A 16,008-nucleotide genomic window follows, 5' to 3' on the forward strand; every position below is an offset into this window, starting at 1 on the left:
TCTTAAAGCGAATGAATCTGCGGGTCTGTTGGAAAGTGGTTCAGTGAAACTAAACTCCTCCCTTCAGATACTGCCATGCCTTCTCAAAATGAGTTACAGAAAGGAGAGAATGGGAACTATTTCTAATAATATGATTGGAATGTGTGGGAGGAGCTACTGGACGAGTTTAACTGCAGTGTTCCTCTAAAAACCTTCATTACACACTGGCAGAACAATCGACATTTTCAAGAGTGCAGGACTTGATTATTATAACATTTCTGAAACTGTTAAAAAAATGTTTGATACATTCATTTTCTTCTGGTTGTTCTCCTGGAGTCTGACTGGTAAGTATTTCTAGTTCTCTTTATATTATCATTTCTCCACATACAAGCCATTCTGATTTTTATTGTCTCCATCATTCATTTTTCCTCTAATATTGTCAAGTTTTATCAGACTAAACCTTCAGAAATACTTCTGTGAAAAATGAAGAGGACAAAAACTCCAAATGTGGTGTTTGTGTTTGTGTTCAGGTGTGTTTGTTGCTGATGCAGTGAAGTCAGAGTCAGTGACTGAGGGAGAATCAGTCTCTCTGAACTCTAGTCTCACTCAAATACAGACACATGAAGAGATCGAGTGGAAGTTTGGTGACTTTCTCATAGCTAGTGTAAAGAACAACAAGAGCAAGTCTTATGATGGAAGTGCTGCTGGGAGATTCAGAGACAGACTGAAACTGGATCAGACTGGATCTCTGACCATCATCAACAGCAGAACCACAGACTCTGGACTTTATACAGTCTCCAGCAGCAGCAGAGACACGATCAACACGATCAATCTCACTGTCTATGGTGAGGAGAGAATTACTTATTTTATATACAGTCCTGATCATGTTTACATACACCTTGCAGAAACAAAATGCATGTTATTTTTATTATCAAAAAACAAAACAAAAAAACAAACACCCATGGATCAATGATTCTTGGCTCAACATCCATTACTTATAAAGATAAATACATTAAACTAAAAAATATATATACATTCATAACTTTTCAAGCTCTACTTAACATATTCTAGTGTGTGCAACAGAAAAATGTACACTAAAAGGTGAACATAAGCGTATACATAAAGTAAATGAAAAAGCGTAAGTAACATCAATAGCATTACAACTCGGTTAAAATTAAGTAAATCTAACTTAAAAATTGACATATTTGTAAGCTGTATGATATGCAAATCTTATATCCAGCCAGTGAGCGAAGCTGGAGCCATTTTGAAGTGATGTGGTGAACTGTGTCAAGCTGTCTTTAAAGAAAATAAGTAAAATATTAGAGCTTGACTTTTTAAACACTCATAAACAAATGTTTGTGTTAGTGCGCTTCTAAACCGGAAGCACAATACGTTTTCTGAGGCGTGATGTGGTGACGATGATGAAAGGAGGTAAGCTAAAGCTTATTTTTATATTAACAAAGTAAAACATTACATTTTGACTTTTTAAACATTAATTAAAACACATTTATTTGTTAGAGGGATGTATTCCTTAACTGGAAGCACAACACAACATTTTCTGAAGCGTGATGTGGTGAAGATGGTGAAAGGAGGTAAGCTAAAGCTTATTTTTATATTAACGAAATAAAATATGAGTGTGTCGTCTAACGTCCAGTTGTTTATTTATTTTTGTATTCATGGGGATTTGTTAATTATTTTGAGCTATGATTTCTTCAACAATCAAAAACGTGTTATTTATAAATGCTTTGCAACTAGCTTTATATTTAGATTAAGTGTACATGTAAGTTTATTGCACATGAATCAAGAAACCAGTTTGCACAAAAGTATATTTTATAGATGTGCGCGCTTCCATCGAACAGATTGTTGAGTGCTTGCTTTTAATACATAGTGTTTGCATGTATTCATGAAGATTGCATTAGATAAAAACTAACCAGGGTTGGGAAGATTACTTTTAAAATGTATTTCACTACAGATCACAAAATACATGCTTTAAAAAGTAATTTGTAAAGTATTTCGTTAGATTACCCAAGTTTTGTAACTTAATTTTTTAGAATACTTTGAAATACTAATAAGAATGTAACACAAAAACATGGTAATTGCAAGTTTTTATCTCACAATTCTGACTTTTTTTCTCAGAATTGCGTGATATAAAGTTGAAATTACGAGTTGTAAATTCAGAAATGTGATATAAACTTGCAATATTGAGAAAAGTCATAATTCTAAGGATAAAAACTTTTCGAGGAAAAAAGGCAGAATTGTGAGATATAAATTCACAATTTTACAGAAAAAAAGTCAGAATTGCAAAAAAAAGTTAGAATTGTGAGAAAAAATAACAGAATTATGATAAAAACTCGTAATTTTCCAGAAAAAAGTCAGAAATGCGAGAAAATAAGTCAGAATTGTGAGATATAAACTCGCAATTCCAAAAAAGATTTTTCAGAATTTCTAAAAGTCAGAGTTTTTATCACGCAATTCTGACTTTATAACTTGTAACTGTGATTAAATCTTCTAATTCTGACTTTATAAAATGCAATTGTGAGTTTAAATCTCACAGTTGTGAGGAAAAAAGTCAGAATTACCTTTTTTCACAGTTTCATGTTAAGATCAAAATTAGAAAGAGAAACAAAGCATATAACATTTAAAATGGGCCATTATTCTGGCAGCAACAGGTGTGCAATACCATTTTAAAATATTTATTATGTAGAATTGCATGCATTAAAAAATATAAACCAAGCAGCTTTATGCTTAGATCATGGAAATAAGAGGCTGCGTTAATTTATTCCCACTAATTTCCCTGTTTTTAAAATGACATGCATCATTTTGAGATAAAATGCAATACAGAAAACCATTTCAGCTATAGTGCATATTTTTTTAAACAGGAGATTTAAATATTTAAATAATAAATAGAATATTATTACACTACATATTATATTATTCTCATTATTCCAAGGATATGTAATTTCATTTACAGCAGACAATCATGCGACTGACCGGGTGAGCAGCGCACATGTTCCCACAAAACTCGCTCCTTCACTGTGAATAAATTGCCACCGGAATGCATGAGTTTTAATACTGAAGATGGCAGGAAGATTGACAATTTTAAAAATACACTTTTTTTGTATTCTCCAAATTTTCTGTAATATGTAATATCCACATTTGTGAGGAAAAGAACACTTATAATAACAAAACAAACTATTTGCAAATTAGCATAAATCACATTGATTAATTTTACAATCTTGCTAGCCTGTTATTTAGAGTAAAAAGAAAAAATACTTCTGGTAAGGGAGCTGGTGTTTTGAGGCACTCCCTGTCATGCCGGTCTATATATACCACTGCAGTAGACACATCCTGCAGTTTCAAGGTTAATGATTAATTGATCATTCATTTAAATGATGATCGATCATGGGAATTTGTGTAAATTAACATCCTTACTTTAAACCTCAATAATCAGCTTAATGATAACAGTAAATCAATTTCACCCAAATAAAACAGAAATGAAACAACATTTATTTATTAAATATAAAGGTGTTTTCTTCTTATTTCAAAATATTCTATCTCATTTTGTGTTATATAAATTCATTATATTTTTCCCATTTTAAAACAATCTGAAACTGCAAAGTAATGCAAGTAAATACACATTTGCTATGCTTTACTTTAGGATGGTCATGGTGACCTTGAGGAACTGGAACAGCACACACACTGATCACGAAGGTGGATTCATGGATGACGGGAACTTTCTTTTTGTCAAATTGTCACATTTTTTATTCAGAAGCGCTACAGTCATGATTTTTGATTTCAGATGATATAAGTTGTAGTTGTTTCCTGAGTAGTATTGCAATCTCTGTCAAAAAACGTCTCGGTTACGTATGTAACCCTCGTTCCCTGAAGGAGGGAACGGAGATGCATGTCAGTAGTGACCGACGAATTGGGATATCGCCAGAGAGCCCTATCAGCTTCAAGTGAACTAAAACAAGCCAATGGAATTGGCGTGCGATATTTGCATAATGCGCACCGCCTCCGTCAGGTGGAATAAATAGGAAGCAGATGCAATCGCACTCTGTTTTTCGCTGAGGAGGCAACTGGTGTCCGCACTACAGCGAGGCCACAGGAACTGTGGCGATGGGACGTGCGTCTCCATTCCCTGAAGTAGGGACATAACCGAGACGTTCCCTTTCAGTTGGTCACGTTCGACGTACGTCAATAGTGACCGACGAATTGGGATCCCAAATAAAACGCCACAGTTACAGACCCCTTCCAGCGCCCAGTGCAAGCTCTAGCCACCCGCCGCACCAGTGGGGCGGAGAAGGGGGCGAGCTTACACTGAGAGAGTCTACTGCTGTTCCGCAAGACCCACTACAGGAGATTTAGACAACACTGGGGAAGTGAACCCATAGGGGACACTGCAGAGACCACTACCTACCATGCAGGGGAGGAATTTACATGGAGATACACATATGGACTGGCCGTGGGCAGTACGCATATGGAGTCCCTAGGATAGCTCCAGCCTAAGCATAGGGGGAGACTCATCTGACAGGTGACGGCAGAGCTGGCTCTGCTAAGGGAAAAACACGGGCTCACCGTGGGGAGTTGCCCGTGGACAATACACATATGGGACCACTCACATGGAGGGGTCACAACATATGGCACCCAGCCAAACATCAATGTCGGTGACGGACGTTTGGCCTGGCATCAGACACTCCGCAATGTCCGAGCTGCAAGGGGAGGCAGAGGAACTCGACAGGGTTTGCCAAGCGGGGAACTCGACTGGAGTAAAGGATGCCCGTATCCGGCCCAGAGGGTGGGAATGGCATTGCAAGCCGACACTTAGAACGGGTTCTTCGCATCTACCGGCTGCTGGAAGCGAGTACATGGGAAGATACTGGTTCTACACGAAGGCTATAGAATCTAGCGAACATGTTAGGTGTCGCCTAGCCCGCAACCCTATCCAGTGGGCCATCCTCTGCTTGGAGACAGCCTTTCCCTTCTGCTGGCCTCCGTAACAGACAAAGAGCTGATCTGAGGTCCTGAAACTTCGCGTTCTGTCCACGTACAGGCGCAGACGGGACAGAGCAAAGGTAGGGCTGGATCTGCCTCCTCCGAAGGCAGCACTTTCAGGTTCACTACCTGATCTTGGAACCTTGGGCACGTATCCAGGCCGAGGTCTCGGGATAACGTGAGAGTCACCGGGCCCGAATTCCAGGCACGATTCGTCGACCGAAAATGTGTGCAGGTCCCCTACCCTCTTGAGCGAGGCCAATGCAACCAGGAGGACGGTCTTAAGGGACAGTACTTTTAACTCAACTGATTGTAAAGGCTCGAAGGGATGACCCCGGAGAGATGTAAGTACCAGGTTGAGATCCCAAGAGGGTATGGAGGGAGGGTGAGGTGGATTAGTCTCCTCGCCCCCCTCAGGAACTTGACGATCAGAACGTGCTTCCCCAAAGACTTACCATCGACTGCGTCGTGATGTGCGGCAATAGTGGCAACATACACTTTGAGAGTGGAGGGAGACAGCCTTCGCTCCAAGCCATCTTGCAGGAAGGAGAGCACAGATCTGATTGAGCATGATCGGGGGTCCTCTCGGTGAGAGGAGCACCATTCAACGAACAGGTTCCACTTCAACGCATAGAGGCTCCTCGTGGAAGGAGCTCTAGCGGAAGTGATAGTGTCTACAACCGACTTGGGGAGATCACTTAGAACCTCCGCGTCCCGTCCAGGGACCACACGTTTTAGTTTCCACAGGTCGGGACGCGGGTGCCAGAGGGTGCCCCGTCTCTGAGTCAGAAGGTCCTTCCTCAGAGGAATTGGCCAGGGAGGTGCTGTCGCGAGGAGCATCAAATCCGAAAACCAGGTCCAAGTTGGCCAATACGGAGCCACTAGCAAGACCTGCTCCTCGTCCTCCCTGACTTTGCACAGGAGTTGTGCGAGAAGGCTCACTGGGGGAAACACATATTTGCATAGACCCGGGGGCCAGCTGTGTGCCAGGGCGTCCATGCCAAGCGTGCCGCCGGTCAGGGAATAGAACCACTGGCAGTGGGCAGTCTCCGGGGAGGTGAACAGATCTATCTGTGCCTCGCCGAAGTGCTGCCAGATCAGCTGGACCACCTGGGGATCGAGTCTCCATTCGCCCGGAAGCGGAGGCTGCCGTGAGAGCTCGTCGGCTGCACGGTTGAGCACGCCTGGGACATGAATGGCACGAAGCGACCTCAGATGCTTCTGACTCCATAGCAAGAGATGGCGGGCGAGTTGCGACATGCGGCGGGAGCGTAGACCACCCTGATGGTTGATGTACGCAATGGCCGCAGTGCTGTCCGAGCGGACCAGTACCTGCTTGTCTGTCAACAGCTCCTAGAAGCGGCTCAGTGCAAGACGTACTGAGTCTGACCACTCGGTGAGAGTGTGACGGCAGTTCGGTGTCACGGGGACACAGAACGTGCCAAGCTGCCACACCCATCTCGGGACCCAGCCGTGGAGCCAGTGTTGAAGCGGCTTCATATGAAGCAATCCGAGCAGCGTGACTGCGGCTGCGGATGCCATATGCCCCAGGAGCCTCTGAAAGAGTTTCAGTGGGGCCGCTGTCCTGCGCTTGAGCATACTCAGGCAGGTCAACACCGACTGGACGCACTCCTCGGTGAGTTCCATACCGAGATAAGAGATCCTCTGCCCGGGGGAGAGTTTGCTCTTGTCCCAGTTGACCCGAAGACCCAACCGGCTGAGGTGAGCTAACACCATGTCCCTGTGTTCGCACAACTGCTCTCGCGAGCTGGCCAGAATGAGCCAGTCGTCAAGGTAGTTGAGAATGCAAACGCCCTGTTCCTTGAGCGGAACAATGGCCGCCTCCGCAACCTTTGTAAAGATGCGGGGCGACAGGGCCAGCCCGAAGGCTAGGACCTTGTACTGATATGCCCGACCCTCGAACGCAAACCGTAGAAAGGGTCTGTGTCGAGGCAGAATCGAGAAAGTACGTGTCCTTCAGGTTGATCGCTGCAAACCAATCCTGGGGACGGATGCATTTGAAAATGCACTTCTGCGTAAGCATCTTGAACAGCAGCCTGTGAAGGGACCGATTCAGGACATGCAGATCCAGGATTGGCCGTAGCCCACCACCCTTCTTGGGTACAATGAAGTAGGGGCTGTAACCCCTGACTCCATAGCAGCTGGAGGGACCAGCTTGATTGCATCCTTCGCCAAGAGGACAGCAATCTCCGCCCGGAGAACAGGTGCATTGTCCAGGGACACACAAGTGTAATGGACACCCCTGAACACTGGGGGACGCCGGGCGAACTGAATCGCATAGCCGAGTCTGATGGCACGAATGAGCCAGCAGGACGGGCTGGTTTTATTAGGCTTCCAGACACCGAGCCAGCGGGAACAAATGCACCACAGACGTACCAGGCATGGGGCAGTGAGGTAGAGTGCAGGGACCCCACTCAGACGGCATAGCGGCCCGAAGTGGGGTCAGACTCTGCAAGGTGGCAGCGTGTATGGGAGACAGTGAACGTGGCTGTCTGACTGGATGACACACGGCGCGCTGAGCGCCGACGTGGCCATGTTGTTACTAAACATAAACCACCCACAAACACAGTCACAACATGTTTGCAATGCACTAGAGGAGTGGGGGGCCCATGGAGATTGGCTCGGTGGGTATTGCCCCACTGTGATCCTCTGGTCACCCTGGCTTATTCACCAAAAGTAGTACTTTTCTGATTCAGAAAAAGAAACTAAATCTCGGAATAGGTGAGGGGACTCCATCTCATTTGAGGCGCTCGAGTCTCGACCACGCATCTAGAGCGCCGAACAGCCGGCAGCTCGACGGCACATGGCACGCTGAGTGCTCAAGCCCTTACGAGAAAGGCAAGACGAACAACTTGCCGACGTGGGCATGCTCTCACAAGAGAATATGAACCACCCACAAACACAGTCTCAGCACACTAAGCAGACATGAGAGAAAGTGATTGTGGCCGTCAGTGAGGATAGGAAACGACCGCCTCCAGAAACGCACAGACAGAATGACGTCTTGAAAAAGACGCAGTGTCTGTCTGTGAAGCTCTTTTAGAAGCTCTTGTTCTTTGTGCCGAAGCACACAGGGAACAGCCGCGATGTGACTGCAGGTACACTTTTCACTCCCTGAGTCACAGACACAGAGGATCCGGCCCAAATCGCAAACCAAACAGGGCAAATAATGCTGTGAAAACAGCAGTTGAGAGCTGTATAACAGCTCGAGAAGCTCACTCTGGGAAAGCTCACGGCCTCGCTGTACGATGCCATAACGCCAGCACTGTAGAACAAAAGCTCTTCAAAAGCTTGAGAAGTCACTCTCAGTCTAATAGCAGGAACACACAGGTTGGCTCCGAAGCGAAAGACAGAGTGCGATTGCATCTGCTTCCTATTTATACCACCTGGCGGAGGCGGTGCGCATTATGCAAATATCGCACGCCAATTCCATTGGCTTGTTTTAGTTCACTCGAAGCTGATAGGGCTCTCTGGCGATATCCCAATTCATCGGTCACTACTGACGTACATCGAACGTGACCGACTGAAAGGGAACCTAAAATGCTTCATTTCTGTACTAATTGTGTTTAAACCTTTTGTTGAAATGTTGTCCAAAAATTAAGTAAATTTCTTTGTTTTGTGCAAATTGTATGTTTTGTGCTTATTCTAAGACATTTAATGTTCTGGAGCAGTACAGTAAGTTTTAAATTAAATTTTTAACTTGTTTCAACTCAATTAACTGTCTTTTTTTATGTAAATAAGCTTAAATGTTAAGTTAACACAACTTGCTATTAATTGGTAGTTTGAACTGGTGTTTTTAAGTAAAAAATGTTGAGTAAACAAATATATTTAAGTACCTATAACAGGTTTTCTTGTTAGTTTTACAAAAAATTGCTTCAAGTTGGATTTACTTAAAAAGTGTGATGCAAAAATGGTGCATATACATTTTAAGTAAATCCAACACATTTTTTTTGCAGTAATGACACAGTATTAATAACCACTTGAACAATGTCATTTTTTTAAATTCAGCTATTATTTATATTATGTCTACGTAAACATTTTTTATGTAAACTATCTTATTCAAGACAGTACTAAATAAAAAAAAATACCATGGAATTTTTTTATGATCCCTTTTATTTTGGTTATAAAAAAACATTATTTTAAGTATGATAATAAACAACATTTGAAGACTTCAGATGCAAAAGCCTCTAGGTGCCATCTGAAATTTTCTCATAAAATGGTCATTTTTATCAGTCTCCTGTGTTTAGGTTCAGTTATTTCACTTCAGTCAAAATGCAATCAAAAGGATGGCACTTATAAATATGGTTTCTTTAAATCAAGAAATATCAATGCCCTGACAAATCACAGCTATTTTAAATACTCAATTAAATTTATTCTCCAATATTTTCCAGCTCGTCTGCCTGTTCCTGTCATCAGCAGAGACTGTTCTTCATCATCATCATCATCATGTTCATTGGTGTGTTCAGCTGTGAATGTGAGTCATGTGACTCTCTCCTGGTTCAAAGGAAACAGTTCATTGTCCAGCATCAGTGTGTCTGATCTGAGCATCAGTCTCTCTCTACCTCTGGAGGTGGAATATCTGGATAGAAACACCTACAGCTGTGTGATCAACAATCCCATCAGCCATCAGACCAGACATCTGGACATCAGTCAACTCTGTCACACATGTGCAGGTATAAATATATATATATATATATATACTGCTCTCCAAAAGTTTGGAAACACCCTAGAAAAGTGGGGTTTTGGACAATATTGGCACGAATCCTTTTTAATTTGTGATAATTTTGCACTGATAAGGGACAACACAAACTACGAAAACATATTTTATTATATAAACAGTTTATACATAGAAAAAAAATAAATGTTCAATTCATCAAAATATCCACCATTAGCAGCGATCTGACCTAAACTGGGTTCTAATAGGTTCATTGTATTCTAAAGTTAATTGGCGATCAATTGTTGAAGCTATTAAGGTGTGCTGACCCAAAAATCTTTTACAAACCTGGGCCAAGTTTAAACCAGTAACCAGGCATCACAGCTGGCAAAGGGGCATGTCTGACTTTGACATGTATATGTATATTATATATGTACATGTATATTTATTATGTAATTAAAATGAAAATTATTATTGTTGGTCTTCAATGATAATGTCAAGTTACTGTAATGTATTTGCACCAAAAAATGATTAGGCTTTATGCTGATATCGTCCAAAACCACACTTTGCCAGGGGTGTTTCAAACTTTTGGAGGGCAGTGTATGTATATATATATATATATATATATATATATATTCCCACAAACTAAACAATATTTCTATTTTAACATTGCTCATTTCTTTTCTCACAAGACCGTATCCACTGTTGTGGTTTTACTGAAGCTGTGATCCGATTGGCTCTCTCTGCTCTGGTGGGCGTGGCTACTGTGGTTGTTCTGGTTTATGACATCAGATCCAGAAGTCTTCAACAGAAGAAGAGCGTCCAGAAATAACCATCAAACTCTGATTAATCAGATACTCAGGAAGATGGAGATGATTCTGAATGACAAGCGATATTACATTATATTATAAGACATCTTTTGAGTTAATAGCATTCATAGATAGATAGATAGATAGATAGACAGACAGACAGACAGATATATGATAGATAGAGAGATAGATAGATAGACAGACAGACAGACAGACAGATATATGATAGATAGACAGACAGACAGATATATGATAGATAGATAGATAGATAGATAGATAGATAGATAGATAGACAGACAGACGGACAGACAGATATATGATAGATAGATAGAGAGAGAGATAGATAGACAGACAGACAGACAGACAGACAGACAGATATATGATAGATAGATAGATAGATAGATAGATAGATAGATAGATAGATAGACAGACAGACGGACAGACAGATATATGATAGATAGATAGAGAGAGAGATAGATAGACAGACAGACAGACAGACAGACAGATATATGATAGATAGATAGATAGATAGATAGATAGATAGATAGATAGATAGACAGACAGACAGATGGACAGATGACAACATCATCCTGAAAACATCAAAAGAAGTATCAGTCACTGGTCTGGTCTTCAGAAAATGAGGATGTCTTGTGTTTCCAGACCTGTAGTTACAACATCTACCAGCAATAGGATCTACTAAAAATACAAAGAGGCCTACTGTGAAAATCCTCAAAATTTAAAAAAAAGTTCTTGTATTATAAAGCAAAATGTTAAGAGGAAACCATTCCATGAATACACATAACCTTCACTATGATAAATATTAAAAACATTTAATCACAGTAAGGAAAATTACCTGCTGAGACAGAAAATAAAGTTTGTTGATATCAAGACTAGGATCAGGCTGTGATCACATAAAATAATGTGTTGTTTACTATGTTCAGTCACTAGTAGGCGCTACATCAAGGTCTGTATGAGAGACTCACTGTCTGAGAGAGCCATATTGATTCATCACATTTTTGGCAGAACAACACAAGCACAGATGATGGTTTAGACCCTGTCACACTCATATTTCATAGTTCTATAATCTTCAAAAATGTTTAAAAGAAGCAAATTTAAATGTAATTGTTCAGTATTAAAAACAAAATTTCCCATGCACTGGTCAGTTTCTGCTCTGGTTTTCACACTTCATCTCTCTCTCACACATTCACATGCATAAAAGCAGAAGTAACTGCAGCTTTTGACACTTTTAGCTCCTGAGAGTTTCGGTGTGGTGAAAGAATGATTATCAATGTTTATTTGATCAGAAGAGCATTAAACTGTAGCGTGTTAATCATTAAAGTGTCTCTAAACAAGGGGTGTCCAAACTTGTTGCTGGAGGTCCACTGCTCAAATCCAGTTCAGATTTAAACTGGTACCAGCTAATCAAGTATTTCAGACACTAGAAACCTCTAGGCAAGTGTTTGAGTGGAACTAAACTCTGCAGTTTCATTGTTTGAGGGATTCAGAGTAACACTGACTGAACTAAACAATGATCAGCTGAAGGACAATGAGTGAATATAAACAGTGGAAAATAAGCTGAAGAACAGAGTCAACAGACTAATGTTTACTTAAGCTATCTTTGCAACTTTATGGCCCGGTTTCACAAACAGTGCTTAGGTTAAGCCAGGATTAAGCCTTATTTCAATTAGGGTATTTAAGTAGCTTTTATAAACATACCCTAGAAAAAAAACAGACAAAATGAGACAAAACAATGGTTCTGGTATATTTCAAAATATGTCAGTGCAAGTTGCTTTCGGTTAAAACAGCTCAAACATGCATTTTAGTCTAGGATGAGCTTAAGCTCTTTGTGAAACCAGGCGTAAGAGTGACTGTGGTCAGTTAATTTTTAGAACATTAGCACATTAGTCTGTACTATTGTAATTGTTCAAATTTCCGAGGATCAGCATTCTCCCCTAAAAGTGATCAGGCAGGGATCAAAATTGCTCATAACTCCTAAAGTTGCAGGCTCAGGTGTCTTATGTCGTTGAAATTCTTGGCTCAAGACAGATTCATACTTGATCATACTGGCTAAATTTCATGTTTCATGCCATCTTCATGTTTTTTAGATGCTTAAGGGATTGTTTATCACATAATTTTTCACACAAGCTCACAACATTCATACCACATAGAACTCCTCATTCTGAGCATCTTTGCCTCTGCCGCCGCTGTCAATCAAATAATTCATTAAATATTAGAGATTATTTAAAAAAACATCTTTCACAAACTTGTACTAGGTTTTTGGCTCAACCTCCATAAATGTTAAATAGCCTATATATTTCCTAGTAAATTGCTTGCGTTGGCTGTAAACAATCTTTTCCTTTTATGATCTAAGTGGTTACATGCTTGTTAAAGAAAACATTTGATCCAATTGCTGCTTGCAGCTATATTTCTTCTTAGTTTTTAATTTCAACAGACAACAGACTTTCTTCAGATGTTCATTGATTAAAGTCAGTTCTTAACTTTAACTTATTTTATCTCAATGAATGGCATAGAAGATTTTATTTTCTGAATAAAAGTGTCTGTTAAAAATAGTTGTAAGTAAATACAGAATGTAATGTGACCAGACAAAAGATGTTATTTTGAAATATAGTACATAATAATAAATATAGAAAGGATATCTGTGGAAATTATTTATATTATTGTTTATGTATATATTTATTTTGTATTTACAACAAAATATCAAACAGCAAAATGAGCAATAAACTACAAAATGGGAGTAAAGGGGTATAAGTCTCAAAGCAATAAAATATGAAGATTTTGAAATAAATTACTGAATATAAACATTTTACACTTTAAAATATCACAGTGAGAGAGCTGTGAAATAACATCTTCACTGAGGTGAAGCTCAATCAGGTTCATACAGGCTCCAGCAGAGAAATACAAAACTGTCTGAACACATTTCTATAGCAGAACAATCTACAAACATACACACAACAAAAGCACTGCTCAGAGCCCTGGAATAAAACCAGTCATTTCCCTTTTAACAGCCCTTCAACAGGAGCACATTTCTATTAGTGTCGCATGACGACTCCTGCGTACACCACATCCTCCTCCTCTTGAGCTCTCTGTAAGAAAACAGATGTAGTTATCAAGAACAATACTGACCATTTATCATTTATATTTAACTTTATTTTTAACTTATACACACAAATACACATCTATGTCAGATCAGACTTTTAGCTGAAATAACACACACACATACAGAAATAAAGTTCCTACCGATTTCTGTGCTCTTCGTTTGTAGAATGTGGGATCAGCGTATGTGATTTCTTCACCGCTCTGAACTGCTTCAACAAAAATGACAAATAAAGAATTATTGTTGCTTTTTCTGCAGCACTGATTTTCATTATTTTAATATTATAATACAGGGCTGTGGGATGCTTGATTCTGATTGGTTGAAGTGTAAAGTATGAGCCATGGTTTTACTAAGGAATAATGTTTTTTTATGTTTTTTTTTAAAACAACAACAACAACAAAAAACAATACAAAACAATTTACTATGATAACGGTGTATAAAAACCAAATTAGTCTGCACATCGATGACTCCATTACTAGCTCTTAAATGACATGTTGGAATTAGTAACGGAGGTTTGGGATGAGATGCGTCAGAAATTAAGCCTACACACAAGAGCGCATTAAAGGCATAGTTTAGCCAATAAATAAATAAATAAATAAATACATTCTGTCAGTATTTGCTCACCCTCAAGTTGATCCAAGCTTGTATGAATTTCCTTCTTCTGGTGAACACAGAAGAAGATATTTTAAAGATTGTGGGTAACCAAACATTCATTGACTTCTACAGTATTTTTCCCCACACTATGGAAGTCAGTAGCTACTGTCAACTGTTTGGTTTCCAACATTTTTCAAAATATCTTCTTTTGTGTTCAGCAGACGACAGACATTCATATGATCTCATACAGTCATGACTTCTAGCAGTGAAACTTACTGTTCCTTTAAAAACTTGTATTTGTACAGATATCTCAGCAGTAGGAATACTTGCCCTCTTGGTGTGTTTTCCTGCAGATCCAGAAGATCCCGACAGCAGCTACAATCAACAGAGATCCAGCAGCAGCAGCAGAGATCAGTCCAATGATCAACGAGGATTCGCCTTGATACAGAGTAGACACAATGAAGGGTTAAAGTGAATGAATCTGTCAATCTAACCTTCAACAAACATTATATCTGAACTACATAACTTCAGAGATCAGTTCAGCAAATGAACAAATATATCAGCGCTGTCGTACCTGCGCATGTGTGACAGAGTTCAGTGATGTCTAGATGTCTGGTCTGGTTTCTGATGGGATTGTTGATCACACAGCTGTAGGTGTTTCTATCCTGATATTCCACCTCCAGAGGTAGAGAGAGACTGATGCTGAGATCAGACACTCTGATGCTGGACAATACACTGTTTCCTTTGAACCAGGAGAGAGTCACATGACTCACATTCACAGCTGAACACACCAATGAACATGATGATGATGATGATGAAGAACAGTCTCTGGTGATGACAGGAACAGGCAGACGAGCTGGAAAATGTGAGAGAATATAGATAAATGTGTATTAATGAACTAGATGAGAAACCAAGACTGAAAAGTAGAGCATTTAAAAACAATCTGATATTGAAAGAACAGCGTACTTGTTCAGCAAGCAAACAACAGTGGCACTGAGAAGTTGGAGATGAATTAAGAGTAGTGTTGTAGTCAAGACCACCTAAACCAAGAACAAGTCGAGTCAAGACTAAGACCAGACTAGCACTCCTCATATTCATCTGAAAGATCCACATTTACTGCCTGAGAAATGTCTTTTTTCAATCAATAATTACAATTAGAATAATAAGACATATAGAGCTGTTACCAATCAACTGAAATCACTAACATCAAAATTCATCTTTACAGAGGAAGAACAGAAGTTTTATCTGAATTTGTACAATTACAAATGCATAAATAATGTTGAGATTAATGTTTTAAAAATAAAATTTTGTTTATTGAGCATTTGTAAAAAAACAATATCACATTTGCAATTGTGCTCATATTTGTGAAAACAGCATTCTTTCTTGTGATATTACTGAATTATAGGCGATCATTTGTTATAATAAAAATACAAGTACAAGTACTTTTTTCAATCATATCTTGAATTTTGTGGGCATTTGTATTAATTTTGGTGACATTTTTGACACAGTCCCTTGTTGATTTCTGACCCGGCACAACAGTAACAAAATAAATGAAATTAGAAATAAGTTATTGATCGCATTTAAAGCAGGAAGTTTTACATCCACTCAAATTAATGATGTTAAGAAAGAAATCAGACAATGCAACGGCAATTTGAAATAAAATCCTGAGTCCTTTTAGTCTGAGACCAAGATGAGATTGAGACCTTTAAAAAATGGTATTAAGACCTGACCAGTCTCGAGTACTACAACACTAATTAAGAGATGTCATTTTTTGAATAAACCATGAAAATTTTAAGTCAGATATTTGAGAATATTTGTATTATGCCTCATTTACAATCAAGCTG

The 16,008-nt window shown here is 39.6% G+C and overlaps 3 protein-coding genes across 15 annotated transcripts in view; 2 read left to right on the plus strand and 1 right to left on the minus strand.

The window, feature by feature from the left end:
* Positions 1–16,008, plus strand: part of LOC127508049 (uncharacterized) — a 422,397-nt gene that overhangs the window by 306,935 nt on the left and 99,454 nt on the right. The gene's annotated exons all lie outside the window — the stretch shown is intronic.
* Positions 1–16,008, minus strand: part of LOC127508059 (SLAM family member 5-like) — a 242,511-nt gene that overhangs the window by 218,117 nt on the left and 8,386 nt on the right. For 2 of the 7 annotated variants that reach the window (XM_051885636.1, XM_051885638.1), the window contains exons 3-6: positions 14,739–15,020; positions 14,495–14,602; positions 13,714–13,778; positions 13,112–13,559 (exon numbers count right to left, since the gene is read on the minus strand). The exons of the other annotated variants lie outside the window; for them this stretch is intronic. In XM_051885636.1, coding sequence (XP_051741596.1) covers positions 13,506–13,559; positions 13,714–13,778; positions 14,495–14,602; positions 14,739–15,020 — 509 coding nt within the window. In that variant the 3' untranslated portion in view covers positions 13,112–13,505. Of the gene's footprint in view, positions 1–13,111; positions 13,560–13,713; positions 13,779–14,494; positions 14,603–14,738; positions 15,021–16,008 lie in introns of those variants that run through there. 7 annotated transcript variants of the gene reach the window in all.
* LOC127508071 (hepatocyte cell adhesion molecule-like) lies at positions 169–11,610 on the plus strand. Its single transcript, XM_051885669.1, has 4 exons — positions 169–323; positions 510–824; positions 9,384–9,665; positions 10,339–11,610. Exons 1-4 carry the CDS (start codon positions 275–277, stop codon positions 10,476–10,478), a joined length of 786 nt encoding a protein of 261 aa, XP_051741629.1. The 5' UTR covers positions 169–274; the 3' UTR covers positions 10,479–11,610.

Source organism: Ctenopharyngodon idella, chromosome 3 (assembly GCF_019924925.1).
Source record: "Ctenopharyngodon idella isolate HZGC_01 chromosome 3, HZGC01, whole genome shotgun sequence".
In the NCBI taxonomy this organism is placed as follows: Eukaryota; Metazoa; Chordata; class Actinopteri; order Cypriniformes; family Xenocyprididae; genus Ctenopharyngodon; species Ctenopharyngodon idella.

What these genes read in the sequence shown, in the direction of transcription:
- LOC127508071 (XM_051885669.1), top strand. Translation starts at nt 275, where the DNA reads ATGTTTGATACATTCATTTTCTTCTGGTTGTTCTCCTGGAGTCTGACT. An exon ending in GATCAATCTCACTGTCTATG is followed by an intron (nt 825 to 9,383) that starts GTGAGGAGAGAA and finishes AATATTTTCCAG; the next exon opens with CTCGTCTGCCTGTTCCTGTC. An exon ending in ACTCTGTCACACATGTGCAG is followed by an intron (nt 9,666 to 10,338) that starts GTATAAATATAT and finishes TTTTCTCACAAG; the next exon opens with ACCGTATCCACTGTTGTGGT.